General features: G+C 43.0%; 1 protein-coding gene across 3 annotated transcripts in view; it reads left to right on the forward strand.

The window, feature by feature from the left end:
* The first annotated feature begins 3,614 nt into the window (after positions 1–3,614).
* Positions 3,615–15,372, forward strand: part of ADD2 (adducin 2 (beta)) — a 102,000-nt gene continuing 90,242 nt past the window's right edge. The window contains exon 1 of one of the 3 annotated variants that reach the window (XM_012646431.1): positions 3,615–3,976. Coding sequence is in view for 1 of the 3 variants with exons in the window: in XM_012646430.1 (XP_012501884.1) it covers positions 3,954–3,976 (23 nt within the window). In the remaining 2 variants the exon portion in view is untranslated. Of the gene's footprint in view, positions 3,977–4,145; positions 4,253–15,372 lie in introns of those variants that run through there. The other 2 variants (XM_012646430.1, XM_012646432.1) reach the window with 2 other exon arrangements.

Raw genomic sequence — 15,372 nt, forward strand, 5'->3', positions numbered from 1 at the left:
CAGCTGGGGCTCCCTCCTGCTGAGGCACACCAGGAGACAATGAAGACACGCCTTAGAGGTGTCCTCGCAACACTCAGGGGTGAGCCAGCCAGTCTGTTATCCACTAACTCCTGGCAGTCATTGGTTGAGGGCTGATCCCAGGGATGTTGATTTCTCCAGCAGTTGCAGCATGCCCTGGGGAAGGCCTTTGATAAGTATGCCTGGGCCTGGAGAGTACTAAGGCTCTGAATTAGTTATCAATTGCTGTGTAACAAATTACTGCAAGCCTAGCAACTAAAACACATCAATTACCTCACAGTTCCTATGGGCCAGGAGTTGAGTCTGGGCATGACTTCACTGAGACCTTTGCCTCAACGTCTCTCAGAAGGCAGAAATCAAGGTGTTGGCCACAGCTGCGGTTTCAGCTGAAGGCTTGACTGGGGAAGGATCTGCCTCTAAGTTGACATGATTATTGGCAGAATTCATTTCCTCTAGGACTTTTGGACTGAGGGCTTCAGTTTGTAGCTGGCTAATGGCTGATGTCACCCTCAGTTCCTTGCCATGTAGGTCTTCCCATGTGGCTGCTTACTAAATGAAAGCATGCAAGTCAAGAAGGCAATTCAGAGAGTCTGCTAGTAAGACAAAGAATCTTATGTAATATAATCACAGAAGTGACATCCCATCCTCTTTGCTGTATCCTATTGGTTAGAAATGAATCACAGTCCTGCCGGCACCCAAGGCGAGGGGATTACACAGGGCATGGATACCAGAAGGTGGGCCTTATTGGGGCCATCTGAAAAGCTGCCATCTTCTCTCTCTACAAGCCAGAAACATTTCTGTCAAAAGACTTGGAGAGAAAAAAAAAAAAAGACTTGGAGATGAGAAATAATTTTATTACAAATCAGTCAGAAAATCATATTTTAGATTCTTTATCTGGCCACTAGGGATTAGCCAGCCATGATTTTCCAGGGTCTGACATGGGGTCTCCTGTGCTTTTCTGTCCCTAGTTAAGGGCTAGGCATCGTGGGCTTGCTGAAGTGGGAAATCTGAAGGCTCGCTGCCGTCTTGTGGTCTTCCAGGGATAGCTGGAGCAAACGGCAGCTATGGTTCCTTTTGTTGGCTTTCAAAATGAATTTGAAATTGAGTGAGAATTTCTGGAACTGCAATTAAAATTTCATATAGGCTATGGATGTGGAAATTAATGAAGTCTTATTTCCTGTCTGACATTTGAACAATTCCTAAAGCCACAGGATGGTGTCACTCTTCTCAGTACTGTCATATTCAGATGGAGTCTGAGAGAAACTGGTTCTATTTTTTTTTTTTTTAACTCCTGTGATGGCTAGGGGAGCAGAATCACTTTTTTTGTTTGTTTTTTTGAAAAGGAAAGTGTATTAGCCTTATCAGCCTCATTGGTGTCTTGTGCCAGTTCTGCTTTTAAAAGTCTACTTTCCTGTCCTCTCTGAGAGGCCATGCAATGCAGTGGTTAGGGCCCACAAGCTCTGGCGCTGTAGTGCTTGAGTTTGAATCCTGGCTCGGTCACCTACTAGCTGTGCCTCCTTAGGCAAATTACCTAACCTTTCTGTGCCTCAGTTTCTTCATCTGTAAAATGGGGATAATAACAGTACCTCACTCATAGAGTTCTTGTGAGGATTAAGTGAAAATGTATGTAAAGCTGTCAGAACATTGCCAGGAGCCAATAAGGGTTGGCTATTATTAGTTTGAGAAAACTAAATAACACACTAGGAAGAGAAATTTTGAGGAATGGAGATGATTGTGGTGATTTATGAAACCTGCTATTTTGGGACTAAATAAAAATTTTCTATTCTCCTTTGAATTTCTATCAAAGAATAGAGCCCACCTTATTACCTGTGATTTCATGGCTCCGGAGGTGGGGGGTTCCCTACTCCCCAGATTTCATCACCTGTTGGCACCAATAGTGCAACAGCCACCAGGAATGTCTCCATGAATACAGCACTTCCTGGCTTCCTTGGCCTTGGAGTGGGGCGGGGGAAGGGGTTTCACCTTGTGTGACTGAGCTTGTTGTCATTCTTCTAGCAGGTTTTAACAGGAGAATGGGGAGAGGGCTTGTGGACTCTGATTTTGAGGAAGGAATGGGAATGCGTGAGAAGCACTGAATGGGGAAGGAGGGCACAGTGACCAGGGTGTGTGCGTGCGCGCGCGCGTGTGTGTGTGTGTGTGTGTGTGTGTGTGTGTTCTCATAGGAGTGGGAGGAACTAGAGCAGAAAGACAAATTTGCCCTGGCATCTGGAACAAAATACCTGCCATTTGTTCTAGGGTTGTGATTGGCATTTTCTCTTTTCTAAATCAGTAGCTCACGGAGTGGTGTTTCTTAAATGTTAGTGTGCAAAAGAGTCACTAGGAGTGTTTGTTAAAAATATTGAATCCCAACTGAACATGGTGGCTCACACTTGTAATCTCAATGCTTTGGGAGGCCGAGGCGGGAGGATCGCTTGAGCCCAGGAGTTAGAGACCAACCTGGCCAACACAGGGTGATCCCCCCACAAAAGAAAAGTAGCCCAGCGTAGTGGTATGTGCCTGTAGTCCCAAATCTCTGGCAGGCTGAGACTGGAGGATTGCTTGAGCCCCAGAGTTCTATGGTGCAGTGAGCTATGACCGTGCCACAGCACTCCGGCCTGGGCAACAGAGCCGGACCCTGTCTCTAAACAAAACAAAACAAAATCGAATCCTGAGCCCACCTCCAAAGATTCTGGTTCCACAGCAGCACTGTGGTGGGACTGAGTGATTTTTTTGTGGGGGGGTGTTTGAGGGCTGTGGTACCCCAGAATCTGGAATCAGCAGAAGGGCCATGATCTGGTTTGGGATCAGCAACCAGAGGCTTTTCTGGAAGTTGCATATTTTTACGAGCACGTTTTTAAATGCCCTTAGAATGTGAAGTCCCAAGCTACCCCTTGACATCTGTACTCTTTGAGGGCAAGACCTCCAATATTAGAAATGGAAAACATTAGAAATGAAAGGTGCCTTAGGTACATTGTCATTTTACAGAGGAAGACAATAAGGCCCAGAGAGTTTAAGTGGCTTCATCATTTTACAATAGCCGATCAATAGCAGGTCTGAGACTGCCGGTGTCTTGGTTCTCCATCCAGTTACCCCCTCACTACACACTTGTCTCTCTGGGGTGGGAGATGGGGAGGAGAAGGAGTTCGTGGGGGATGCAGTAAAAGTTGGAGGGAGTTGGGCTGGTAGCCCAGGGGGCAGGACAATCAAAATTTTGTCCTACTTGAAAACAGAATCAGAATTAGCATAGGGGTAATTTTGGTTTGGAATTTAAACAGCACACAATTGTCATTAAAATCATTAACAGAATTATCTTCCAAAGGTAGAAGTCCTTCCCAGACCAAAAAAAAAAAAAAAACAATACTCCAAGAGTAAGACTTTTGTTGTTGTTGTTCTCGGGAGGAGACAGATCCCCAACGGGGCTCCGGTTCAGATTTTCCTCCTAGTAACAGATCTCAGTTCAGCTCGGGCAGTCCGGGGCAGCGAGCGGAGCGGGCGCGGGGCTGCGGCAGCGCGGGCGGGGCGCGGCGGGCGGGGACACTGCAGCACCGCGGCCCTCGGGCGGCCGGCAGCGGCCCGCTGGAGGGGGCGCTGTGGGCACCGCGAAGCGGCCTTTTGTCAGCGCGCTCGGCCGGGAGAGCTCTCATTTCCTCCCAGCCTCGTGCGGGAAATGGATTTAATTCTGACCGCAGGGCTGTGAGGGACGAGCGGGAACGAGCGCCTTTTGTCAAGGAGCCGCAGCTCTGTGGTCTGCAGTTGCCACCGACGCGCAGGAGCTGCAGTGCTGGCGGAACCCGGCGGCTGACGAGTGCGCGGCTGCGGCATGGGTAGAAAACACTGCTCTGCAGATTAGCTGGGTGGATTTTTAGGAGCATCCTCCCCCCCCCAAAAAAATCCCTCACAAATAGCAAAACCCAACCCACAGCGGAAGACCAGAGATGGATGAGATGCGGAGCAGGAGGTAAGGCGGTCCTGGGAATGGGCATCGTGGGCTTGCCTCGGTTTTGTTGGTTTTCAAGGCGTTGCGACCCTCAGCATCCTTCCGCGCGCGGGCGCTGGTTGGTCCAGCCAGGTGAGCGGCCGCTAGCGCGCGTCGTGCAGCCCTGGCGGGCTGTGGCTCTTGCGCCCAGAGGTTTCTGGTGATGTAACATTGGAGGCTCTTTGGAAATCGGGGCTGCAAAGGCTGGCCCCTGCTTGGGGCCGGTGGGACCCTCGCCCAGAGCATAACGCCTGACAGGTAGGGCTTTCTTCTCGGGCAGGGTGGAGGGGTGGCAAGCCTCGCCTCGCCTCGCCTTGCCTCTCCGCGCGCACGGGCCCGCCCCTCCCTTCCCTTCCCTTCCCTTCCCGCGCGGCCGCCGCCCTCCAGGGGAGCCCGTTCCCCCCGGGCCTCGCGCTCGCCGGCGGCGCCGCCCTCCGCCGCAGCGGCTGGCGGAGCAGGTGTGGCGTCGGCAGCCGCCCACATTTGGATGGGCAGCTGCACGTGAGCGGCCCGTAGGTCTGGATTTTATGCGGCTCTGCCACTTCGGAGGGAAAAAAGGCCACTGTCCCCGAGGAGGTTTTGCCAGTTCGTTCATCCCTTAGCTTCCGTCTTCCCTCCCCTCTTTTCCTCTGCCCCCCCTCCCCTCTGCACCCGGAGGCCATCCTCAGTCCGGTGGCGGGAGTCAGTGTCTGCTTGTTTTGAAATCGCCAGCACAGTCTACCTGGTGTTGGGGGAAGGGAGGGAGGGGCAGACTGCTTTGGGATGCCGAGCAGGCAGGCTCTGGCGTTGGCCTATTGTCTTGCCTTCTCTCCTTCCTTTTCTCACCCCTAATTTCCAGCCCCTCCAGAAAATAAAAATAAAAATAAAAAAAGCAAGCCCCAGCCCACACCCTATCAAATTCTTTTAAAAATTGTCATTTATCTATGACACATGATTATTACCCATCTGGTTCTTTACGCCTACTCTTCCCTCCTCCTGCAGTTTGTCATCTGAGATTCCACTGACTCAGATGAACCTTATCAATACTAGAACTGAAATCTCAGTTTCCTAAATGGACATTTCATGTTTTCTGACTAACCCACGAGGAGGGGCTGGTCTGGCATACTGGCTATTGGAGAGGCTGCGCTCAACTCCTTTCACTTCTATTTCACTTCTAGTTTGTGGACCTAGTTGGGAGTCATGAGGTGTTTAACTCGTGTTGCGAAGGGTGTTTTCATTAGTGGGATTTGGAGGGGTGTTTTCCTTAGTGGGATTTGAACATTACATTTCATTTTAAGGGAAATTTAGCTGGCCAGCATTCAAAGAGAAAGTGCTCCAAATGTATATGATCAAAGAAGAGAACTATGAAATTTCAGACTTGCAAGTAACTCCTCCCACTAACACATGAATTAAATATATGTTAGAGATTTTAAAAGGGGGTTTAGATCATTTAGTATTTTACTTTATCATGTTCTACCTTTATTCTGTAAAGTGATCAGACTTTTCTGAATGCCTGGAGACCAGAATCTTGCCCAGGCCCTCTCACCCCTTTGCTCTCCCCCCACCCCTGCCATAGGGCACAAGTAAAAGCAAACTTTTCATTCTTAGTATGATGTCAATACATTTTGTAAAACAGCTAAATATAAATCGTTCTTTGATCCAAAATCTGTAACAATTTTGTAGCAAGCCCTAAGTTCTTTCTTTTCCACGGAATTGCCTAGCCCACTTACAAATGTACTAGTTACATACACAATACACAACAATGTCTGAAATGACACACTACCTGAGGTTTCCAGGCTTGGACTGAATTTATTCTAAATATTAGTATGGTGCTGGAATTAGCAAACCTTAACTATTCTTAAGGTTTGCAGATGGTCAAATGTGTTGGTTGACAGGGGGTTTAGTGTTAAGATTTTCAATATATATAAAAAAAGACTTTGTTAAATATATTTATTTATCACCTACATTGTTCCACAAGGGATTTAAGACAGTTTACAGGGAATTCATAAAATATAGCAAGGATGCCTAACTTAGAAGTAGATGAGAAAGAAAAAAGAAAACTAAGGGTAGAAACATTAAATATTATTAAAAATGAGGCTGATTCAAAAACACAAGCATGAGGCCCTCTGTGCTGGCTATGAGCCGGGGAAACAAATCCAGCTCTGAACTTTGTAGCAGCTCAAGCAAAAAGGAAATTGACCAGCCCATGGCATATATGTTTTATTTATTTCTTAACTCATTTACTCAAACATTCAGTGAGGACCCACTATGTGCCAGGTTCTGTGAGAGGTACTGGGAACAAAGGGATGAACTTGATAGACATGGTCTCTGCCCTGATGGGGCACTTAAAGACAAATGCAAGAAATGGACATTCATCACTTAATCTCTCAAATGAATATATAATTACAAATTCTGAGAAGAGCTATGCAGGAAAGAGACAAAATACAGAATATCACGTGTCCAGAACATAAAACACCAAATAAAAACTACCTAGGAGAAGCATAACAATTCTTGATTCTAAGACCAGAAAGGTACTTTTTCAAATATGATACAGCATTTGGAATGTTGCCTTCAATCACCTCCTTGTCAGTCGCAAGGATGGGTTTTGTATGGTTGCTTTTTAGTGTCCCTCGGTGTGAGCTCATGGTATCACACCACAGGTCTCACAGCCCCCTGAGGTTTTGAGGATGTGTGTATTTTGATGGCTCTGTATATTTTCTAAAAAACATGGTTTTATTCCTGCGATAGTCTTAAATAATTAATAATAAAAATCTGTTCTGGATCATCCTGCTGGCAAGCCCCAAACCTATGCTGGGGTCTGTGTTTGCCTCTGTGTCCTCCTATTTGGGCCAGGGGCAGGCCCGGTGGCTCGGGTCACAGCACAGATGAAGGAGGGGGGAGTTGGATAGAATTTGAATAGTGGAGAGAGAAGTGAGTCCACACAGGGCACACACAGGCTTGCCAAACTGAGAAGCTCTTGGTCCCCACTGCTCTATTTGCAAGGAATGGAGATCTCATGTGAGTCCCATCTTCATGTGGATCGAGGTTGCTGCTATTTATGAGCAGCAGGCGTTGTAGTAAAAACACAATGAAAAAGTTGCTGTTGTTGGTTTCAGCAATAATTAGATCAGATCTTCATTTAATGCAGATTTAGTAACTCCTCAGTAAATATCATCCATCCAAGGAAATGAGACAGGTCATTTGGTGTAATGGTTAGGTGAAGCCAGACTACCTGACTTCAAAGCCTATTTGTCTACAAAGCTGTGGGACTTTAGGCAAGTTATTCAACCTCTCTGTTGCTCAGGTTCCTTTTATGATGATATGGGCATAAATATATGGTATTGATTTCATAGTGATATTCATAGTGATATAAGGGTTAATGATGTGATTAAATGTTAGTGATTATTACTATTTTTATTAGTATGAAATGGTACCTTATTTATGTAGACACTTATTTATGTAGTTTGATAGCAGAATTTTACATTATGATATCTAATTATTTTCAAGTAGCAAACACACTTGTGAGGCTATTAATATTGTTTTTACACAGCATGCTTTATGCCTGTATACATTAGTACTGTTGAAGTCAAAATTCAGAAAATGATAAAATGTAGAAATTAGACCTGAGGCTACAACTTTTTATTATTAGAGTCAAAATGGTGTTTTAGTTTTAGCAAAACATTGTTATCTGTTGCAGTAAATTAATTTTATTAATTTGACATTTTAAAGTTTGACAGTTGTATTTATTTGTACATTGTTTTGGCATTTTAATAATATAAAGCTATAAAGGATAGGTGTTTAGAACTGGTCTTTATGAGTGTACATATATTTTTTTTTTAAGTTTTTTTTTTTTTTTTTTTTTTGAGACAGAGTCTCACTGTGTTGCCCAGGCTAGAGTGCCGTAGTGTCAGCCTAGCTCACAGCAACTTCAAACTCCTGGGCTCAAGCAATCCTCCTGCCTCAGCCTCCCGAGTAGCTGGGACTACAGGCATGTGCCACCATGCCCGGCTAATTTTTTCTATATATTTTCGTTGTCCGATTAACTTCTTTCTATTTTTAGTAGAGATGGGGTTTCGCTGTTGCTCAGGCTGGCCTTGAACTCCTGAGCTCAAACAATCCACCAGCCTCAGCCTCCCAGAGTGCTAGGATTACAGGCGTGAGCCACCGCGCCCGGCCTACTAGTGTACGTATTTAAGTTTCATTTGAATAAAAGTGACTTAGGTCAGTCCTTAAGTCTGTGAGAAGTTTTTTTACTTCAAAGGGAATTCTATGTAGTTTAAGCATTTTGAACTGTGTATAGGGACATACCTAAGATTCTCAGGATAGAATTTTGAATCTTTAGAAGAGTTTGCACCCACAGTATTTGACTCCATATACCTTGGCTGTCATAGTTTTAGCCTGAAAGAATTTTAAAGTAGTAATAAGAAAAACTCTGTCTTCAACTGCCACCACCACCAAATCCCCCAAGCTCAAAAACAACGAGTGGAACTGCAAGCTGCCAGTAAAGATTCATCCTGGTCAATCTTCCAAGATAAGCTACGTAGGAAAGCTTTGCTAATGTTATTGAATGAAATGCAAGTTTATCCTCCGTGGGGTACAAATCTATACTATACAATAGTATAGATTAAAACAAGTTTACTGATTACATCATTTGAATCTATTGTTACATTTTCTTTGTACCTAAGTATCTGTCAAAGAGCACAAGAGATATATTAGTCTCCACTCTAGTGGTATTTTTGACAGCTTTCCTTTTGCTGTAGACGTATCATATACGTTTATATCAATGAATCTCATGTATACATAGTTATATTTATATATTTAATATATAATGTAGATGTAATTATATACTATAAACCTGTATTTATGTATATTTTATATATTTTTAAATAGTTATATTTGGTGCTGTGTTACTTAGGGCCCTGATGGGGTTTCTGGGATGAGGGACTTTCACTGCTAGAGCCAGGACAGTGTCAGGCAAGTGGGGATGGCTGGTCACATGAGACACACCATGTGAATCACAAATGCTCTGACTCTCTCATATCCATGGTGGAATGAATCTGCTTTATTTTCAAACCTTCTTTTTTTGTCTTATTGTATGGTTTTTTTTGCCTTAAATTTTATTGTGTGATAATAAAACTGAGATCCTGCCATCTTTCTGTTTTCATTTCTCTGGTGTGATCCTCATTCTTTTCCTTTTTAAGCTTTCTTCCTCCATGTCATTTTGATTCTTGTCTGTCTATTTTAAACAACATAATTGGATTTTTCAGACCAAATTTACATTTATTATATATGATATAGTTGACTTTTGAAGGTTTTAATTTACATTAAAAATTTCCAAGTATTTCCTCACCCTAGTATAAGATTTCCTTATTCTTAAGATAAAAGGGAAATAATCCATCTATTTTTTCTACTAGTCCTTATTGACATTAAAAATATACTTATGTCTATTAATTCTCTTGTAGAGATTTAATACATTTAAATTTCTTTCTTTTCTCTCCCCTCCCCCATTAAACTTTTTACCTTAAAAATATCTTGGCTTTTAGATCCAGTTTATCTTTTTTTTAAGAAAAAACAATGCATGCTTTTGCTTTCCAGAATTAATTTTTGATGTTTACATTATGTGTCATAGCCATATTAACAGCTGTTTTTTAGACTGAGAGTCTGAAAGTCATATAGGCTATAGCATTCAATCCTTTTCCTGTGCTCGATCTTTATTTTTACTTATTTCTTGATTAGTTGGAATTTTTTTCAGAAAAGGTAATATATTCTGTTAGTTCTTGCTTACCTAAGAACTTCTTTATGCTGCCCTCACATAGTAATACCATCTTTTTGGGGCATATAATTTTTATCAAAATCTTCTCACCTAAAAACTCTAGATTTTGTTATTTTGTCTTCTGGCATTTTGTATTATGGAAGATAAGTTGGTTGCCAACATTATCAAAATAAGTGTAAGAAAGTCCATGAAGTTTTAAATTTTTTCCCTGGCTATGACTACTTTATTAAAAAAAACCCCTTAATATATATAAAACATAACACAGAGAAAGGCCATGAAACAAATGTGCAGCTTAGCAAAGTATTATAAAGTGAATGCCCATGTGACCACCTGCAGGTCGCTGCCAGCTCCCAGAAACCTCTGGCCACATCTCCTCCTTCTCCCTGGAGGTAACCAGCCACTCACCTTTCTTTTATGGTAGTCATTTCCTTGCTTTATTCTATAGTTTTACAATCTAAACTTGCATCCTCAAACAAAATACATCAGACTTATCTCTCTTAAACTTTGTAAAATTAGAATTGTACCATTTTTATCTAGCTCAATGTTATAACTATAACATCTCCATGATGACTACTTTGATGCTTCAGAAAACATATATAAAATTCATCCCGAGAGTGTTTGGAGCCCCTGCTTTGCTGATGTTCTAAACTCACATTGGCTGATTGTTGGGTGATCCAGCACAGTCAAGAAGGAAGCAGTCTGTACAAGACAGTTTTAGACAAGCCGAGTTTGAGATAGGATGGCTGGTAGAGAGGCAGGTGTGTGTTTCTGGGCTGAGACCTGGCAGGGAGACCTGGGCTGGAGGTACAGGGTCACAAATACACAAATGGAGATGGTTTCGAGATGGCATCATAGGCCTAAATGTTTACCTTCCCTCTCTCCAAAATGACCACAGACAAATATTAATACAAGGAAAACAGATCTATTTTAGTTTTTGAGAACAAGAAGAGAATAAACAATGGACCTAGATTCCCATTGTTTAAGGACTCTGTAGGAGATGTGGTACAGATGGTGCCAATCAACTTCAGCCCATGATTCAACAAGGGGCCTTCCTGGGAAGAAGCAGGGATGTCCTCCCTGCTGAGTCCTAGAATAATCCTCAGGCTCAATGCAGCAGAGCTGGATGAGCTGTGGTATGTTCAGCAGAGCTGGGGTGAGAGTAGGGTATAAACTGAAGGGCTCTAGGGACTCTATCTGTATTGCCATCTCGAGTGGTGGACCCCCAATATTGACATGTGCTGAGGGAGCTCCCAATAAACTGGGGCTTTAACATATCCGGCTTCAAACAAGGTCGATTCTGATTAACTTGCCAGATGCAGCTAAAAATAAAGATATGTAAGTACAAAAATAAATGTTGCTTGGCCCAGCAGTAAATACCCCTAATGTATTTATTTAATCTGACACAGGGCCTCACCCCAGGGCAGGAGCTGGAGGCCAGGGAGTTTAGGATGTGGTTACCGGAAAACAAATTGCAGTGTTCCATTTGATATCTGGACTGGTCTTCTGTATGCCTAGCCTTGAACTGGCTGGAAAAAACTTACCAGAGCAAGTAGTAAATCCCTTTGGCTTCTATCAGTGGAAGCTCTGAGGATCATTTGATATCCTTCACCCTATCTCCACAGCTCCCTGAGTTGATTCCAGTTCTAGTAGCTTCCATGAGACCCAGCTAGACTTTGGTTCCTATGTTGATGAGGTTTCCCTTCCACTCTGCCTGAGCTAGTTTCCTTGGGTTTCTGCTTCTTATGGCCACACTGCTCCTGGCTGAAACCCTAGATTACTTTAGAGCCTCTCCCGCCTTCCCTGCTTCCAGCCCAATTTTTCCATCCATAGTTGATCTTTTTTGAAACAAAAATCTAATCTCATCATTCCTCTACCCTCGGGATAAAGCCCAAACTTCTCACCCATGTCTACTGCTTTCCTTCTTCCTTCACACTCTGCCCTAGGGAGGCTGAACCGCTCCATCTTTCTGAACATACTCTCCCACCACCGCCCCCTTGGTTTCTACACCTTTCATGAGCACTTTCCTACTTTCCTTCTCCTGGGATGCCCTACCCCTACCTTTTGTTTAGCAAGTTGGTTCTTTTAGAAAGCCAATAAAATAGACAAGCATCCAGCAAGCCTAATTAAGATAAAAAGAAAAAGAAATCCACAATGCTGGAAATGACATATGGAACAAAGGGAAGAAAAGACTTGAAATCATAAGAACACTACGCATTATTGTATCCTGACATCTGTGAAAATCTTGATGAGATGGAGAATTTTCACAGAAAATAGGAACTATCAATATACTCAAGAAATAGAATGTCAGCCGGGCGGGGCACAGTGGCTCACGCCTGTAATCCTAGTGCTCTGAGAGGCCAATGTGGGAGGATTGCTTGAGCTCAGGAGTTTGAGACCAGCCTGAGCAAGAGCAAGACCCCGTCTCTTCTAAAAATAGAAAAATTAGCCGGGCATGGTGGTGTACGCTGATAGTCCCAGTTACTCGGGAGGCTGAGGCAGGAGGATAACTTGAGCCCAGGAGTCTGAGGCTACAGTGAGCTACGATGATGCCACTGCACTGATGACTCCACTGCACTCCACCCAGGGCGACAGAGTAAGACTCTGTTTTTTTTAAAAAAGAAAGAAAGAAAGAAAGAAATGGAATGTCATGTTCTGGTACAGGAAGAACTGATGTTGCAAAGATGTTGATTCCTCACAGTTCCTGCCATGTGGATGGCAGCCTTCATGGTAACCAGAAGCAACGCAGATTTGTTCCTATTTTTACATTCCTCTGGTGATTTTCTGCGGAATTTTGAAAGGATAGTTAAATGCTTATGCTTGATTGTGAATCATTTTATTGAAGGGAAAATCAATACAAGGGCACTTTAATGACATTTATAAATTGTTTTTCTCAAAGAACAAATGAAGTTATTAAACTTTGAAATGCACGGAGACTTTATGAAGACAATCTCATTTAACAATGGACATGATTTTCCACCCACGTTATTTTATGGAGTATGAATTTCATCATGTTGGTGTTCTTTACTCAGCATGGAGCCCCCATCAGAATCTCTTGGCTTTTACTTTGAAAAATCTGTGGTGAAAAGACACAGGAAAAGTGAGGGCGGGTGCAGTTCTTTCCTCCTTTTCTTGTGTCAGGTGGCAGAGCATCCATACTGATTATCTCAGTATCCCTTTATTTAGAATTTATTCTCCTTCCTTCTTAACACCACATTTCTCTTAGATCTTTCCAGCACCCCCATTTGTGTCCTAAATTAGATACATCTGTTACCATAGTTATGCAGTACCCAGCTTAACCATTGCGCACTCGCTCCTACTGTATTGTGTGTGAGACTTCCTCTCTCGTATTTCATAAAACATGTCATTATTTTTCTTTCTTTTCCTGTCCCCAAATTTCTAGTTTTTAAGACAATGTATGTGTGTAGTTAATAAATCAAATAGGACTGAAGGATTTCTAATAAAAAACAACAATCTCTGCCCAAATCCCACCCCAAATCCCTTGTCTGCAGGCAAACCCCTTTTAGCTGTGTTGTTCATTCCGCTGTAGTTACCTCTGTATCTCAAAATACTATGCATATACTTCTGTTTCTGGATTTATCGGCTGCAGTCGTCGTCTGATGACTTCCTGCCATGAAAGTCAAGAATGTAGCCTATTTATATCGCACCTCCATCTCCTCACCGCCTTTCTACTGCGATCCCTGCAACTCCAGATGATGTACTTATTGAAACCAGATTTCTCATTCTGTCAACTGTGGATCATGTTACTTGCCTCTCTACTCTGTAAGATAAGGCGGTTACCACCACCTCTCCCTGCCTGCTTCCTCCTTCCCTCTAGCTGTACATTTGCTTTTGCATCATCCAAGTTGATAACATATTCATTCTGTTCCCTAGCCACCATTGGTTTTTATGATTTTTCTATAAGGTAATTTGAAAAGCTGAAAACTTTTAAACTGTTCATTACCTGACTGGGTTGATACAGTTCACTGCACAATAAGGATTTCGTAAGCTTCTTGGGGGCTCTAATATCTCAACTCAGCCCTTGGGATACGAATTAGAAAATGTTCCCAGGGTGAATTTCAAGTTAATTCTGTTATCTGGGGCCTCCTAAATGACCCCCCGCCCCCCGCAAGAAGGGCTTTCCTCTGGGGATGCCAGTACCATCGCAGCTGCTCTAGCTCTCGCCTGCAGTGTGTGCAGTTTCTCTAGGAAGACCCATCCAGTGATTGAAGTTGATAAATTCAGAAACAGCAGTATATGCATGTTATTTCGAGACAAAGAGGTGACTACAGTTGGGTGCCTGGCTGTGGCCCGCTGTATGTGGGGGCAGGAGGGGTGTGGGCAGGGTCTGCGGCTCTGTGTATAGACCTGCATTTTGTGCCCCTATGTTCAGCGCCTTTTTCTTCTTCCTGTCCTCGACAGTACCTGCTATCTCAGAGTTTGGGACATCCTTAGGGCTCTGCCAGGCAGGTGGGTGCCTCCTTTCCTTGACTCTGGCCTCCTCTGCCTGAAATCCAGGTTGGGGCTTATTTTGCCCTCAAACATCAGTCACCAGTCCCCCATCTGCTTTTTATCCTCCAGGAATTTGTTGAACTGTTTCCTCTGGTTATGACCCACTTTTACTGTGTCATTGTGGGATTAGGAATATACTACTAATATAGGGGAATAATATATATTTTTATTCCCTTATGATCAATGTAATAAGGTCCAAGGAGAGAGAGAAACATAGAGATAGGTAGAATACGGCTGCCCCCTTGAATCGGAAGCCTTATTCTAAGGGGTGTTAATTTTCCATCAAATCATACATAGTAGTAAAAAAAACCATTAGAGTGGCCATGATCTGAATTCAGATTCTGGTGAAGTTTGCTTTTCTTCGTTATGAAAATGCCTTCAAATAGCTGCAGTACCTATCAATTCCAGTATCTTCTCCCACCTAGAATAATCCAGAAACATTTAAACATTCTTCCTCCCTACTCAGATTTTTGACTTTTAGTTTACGTACAATTCCAAGGAGCTATTTCTCCTCAGAGATTCAGAAAAGTAGAAGTGGCAAATTAGAAAGAAGAGTTTGGCTGATAGTCTAAAAGGGATTAGGATAAAAATGAGGATTAAGACAAGTGAAACTTTACCCAGGAACCTGGGTGGCATTTATTGCCCAAGTGCTGTGGAAGATCATTGGGCAGGTTGCCAATACTGTACTTGACCTAGACCTGGAAAGTAAGAAACTAACGGAAAAAGTAAGTGAACTAATGGAGTAGATCCTCCCAGAGGGAGTGGCTGCTGCTTTTCTCACCTGGATGAGAAGGCGGGATTTGTGGGTGCCAAAGGCTCTTTGTTCACACAGTAAATACAGACTTATAATGCACAAGAAATTCCAGTTGCCTCTGTGTTTCCATCTCTTTGGAGATTATTGCCTCATTTTTCAGCCTTGGTGATGATCATCAGGACTGAAAACAGTATTTGGGGTCCTGCTATATATCTTAATGTTAAAGTTATAGGCTGTAAAACTATTGTCAGTTTTGAAACTGTATTTGTTATATTTAGTTCTGAACTGAAGATATATCAAGATTAAGGATGTCAAATAACTAAAATCTCCTCTTAAAATGTCTGTTTTATTTATGGATGAAAT

The sequence above is a fragment of the Propithecus coquereli genome, unplaced genomic scaffold (genome assembly GCF_000956105.1).
Source record: "Propithecus coquereli isolate 6110/MARCELLA unplaced genomic scaffold, Pcoq_1.0 Scaffold243, whole genome shotgun sequence".
Classification (NCBI taxonomy): Eukaryota; Metazoa; Chordata; class Mammalia; order Primates; family Indriidae; genus Propithecus; species Propithecus coquereli.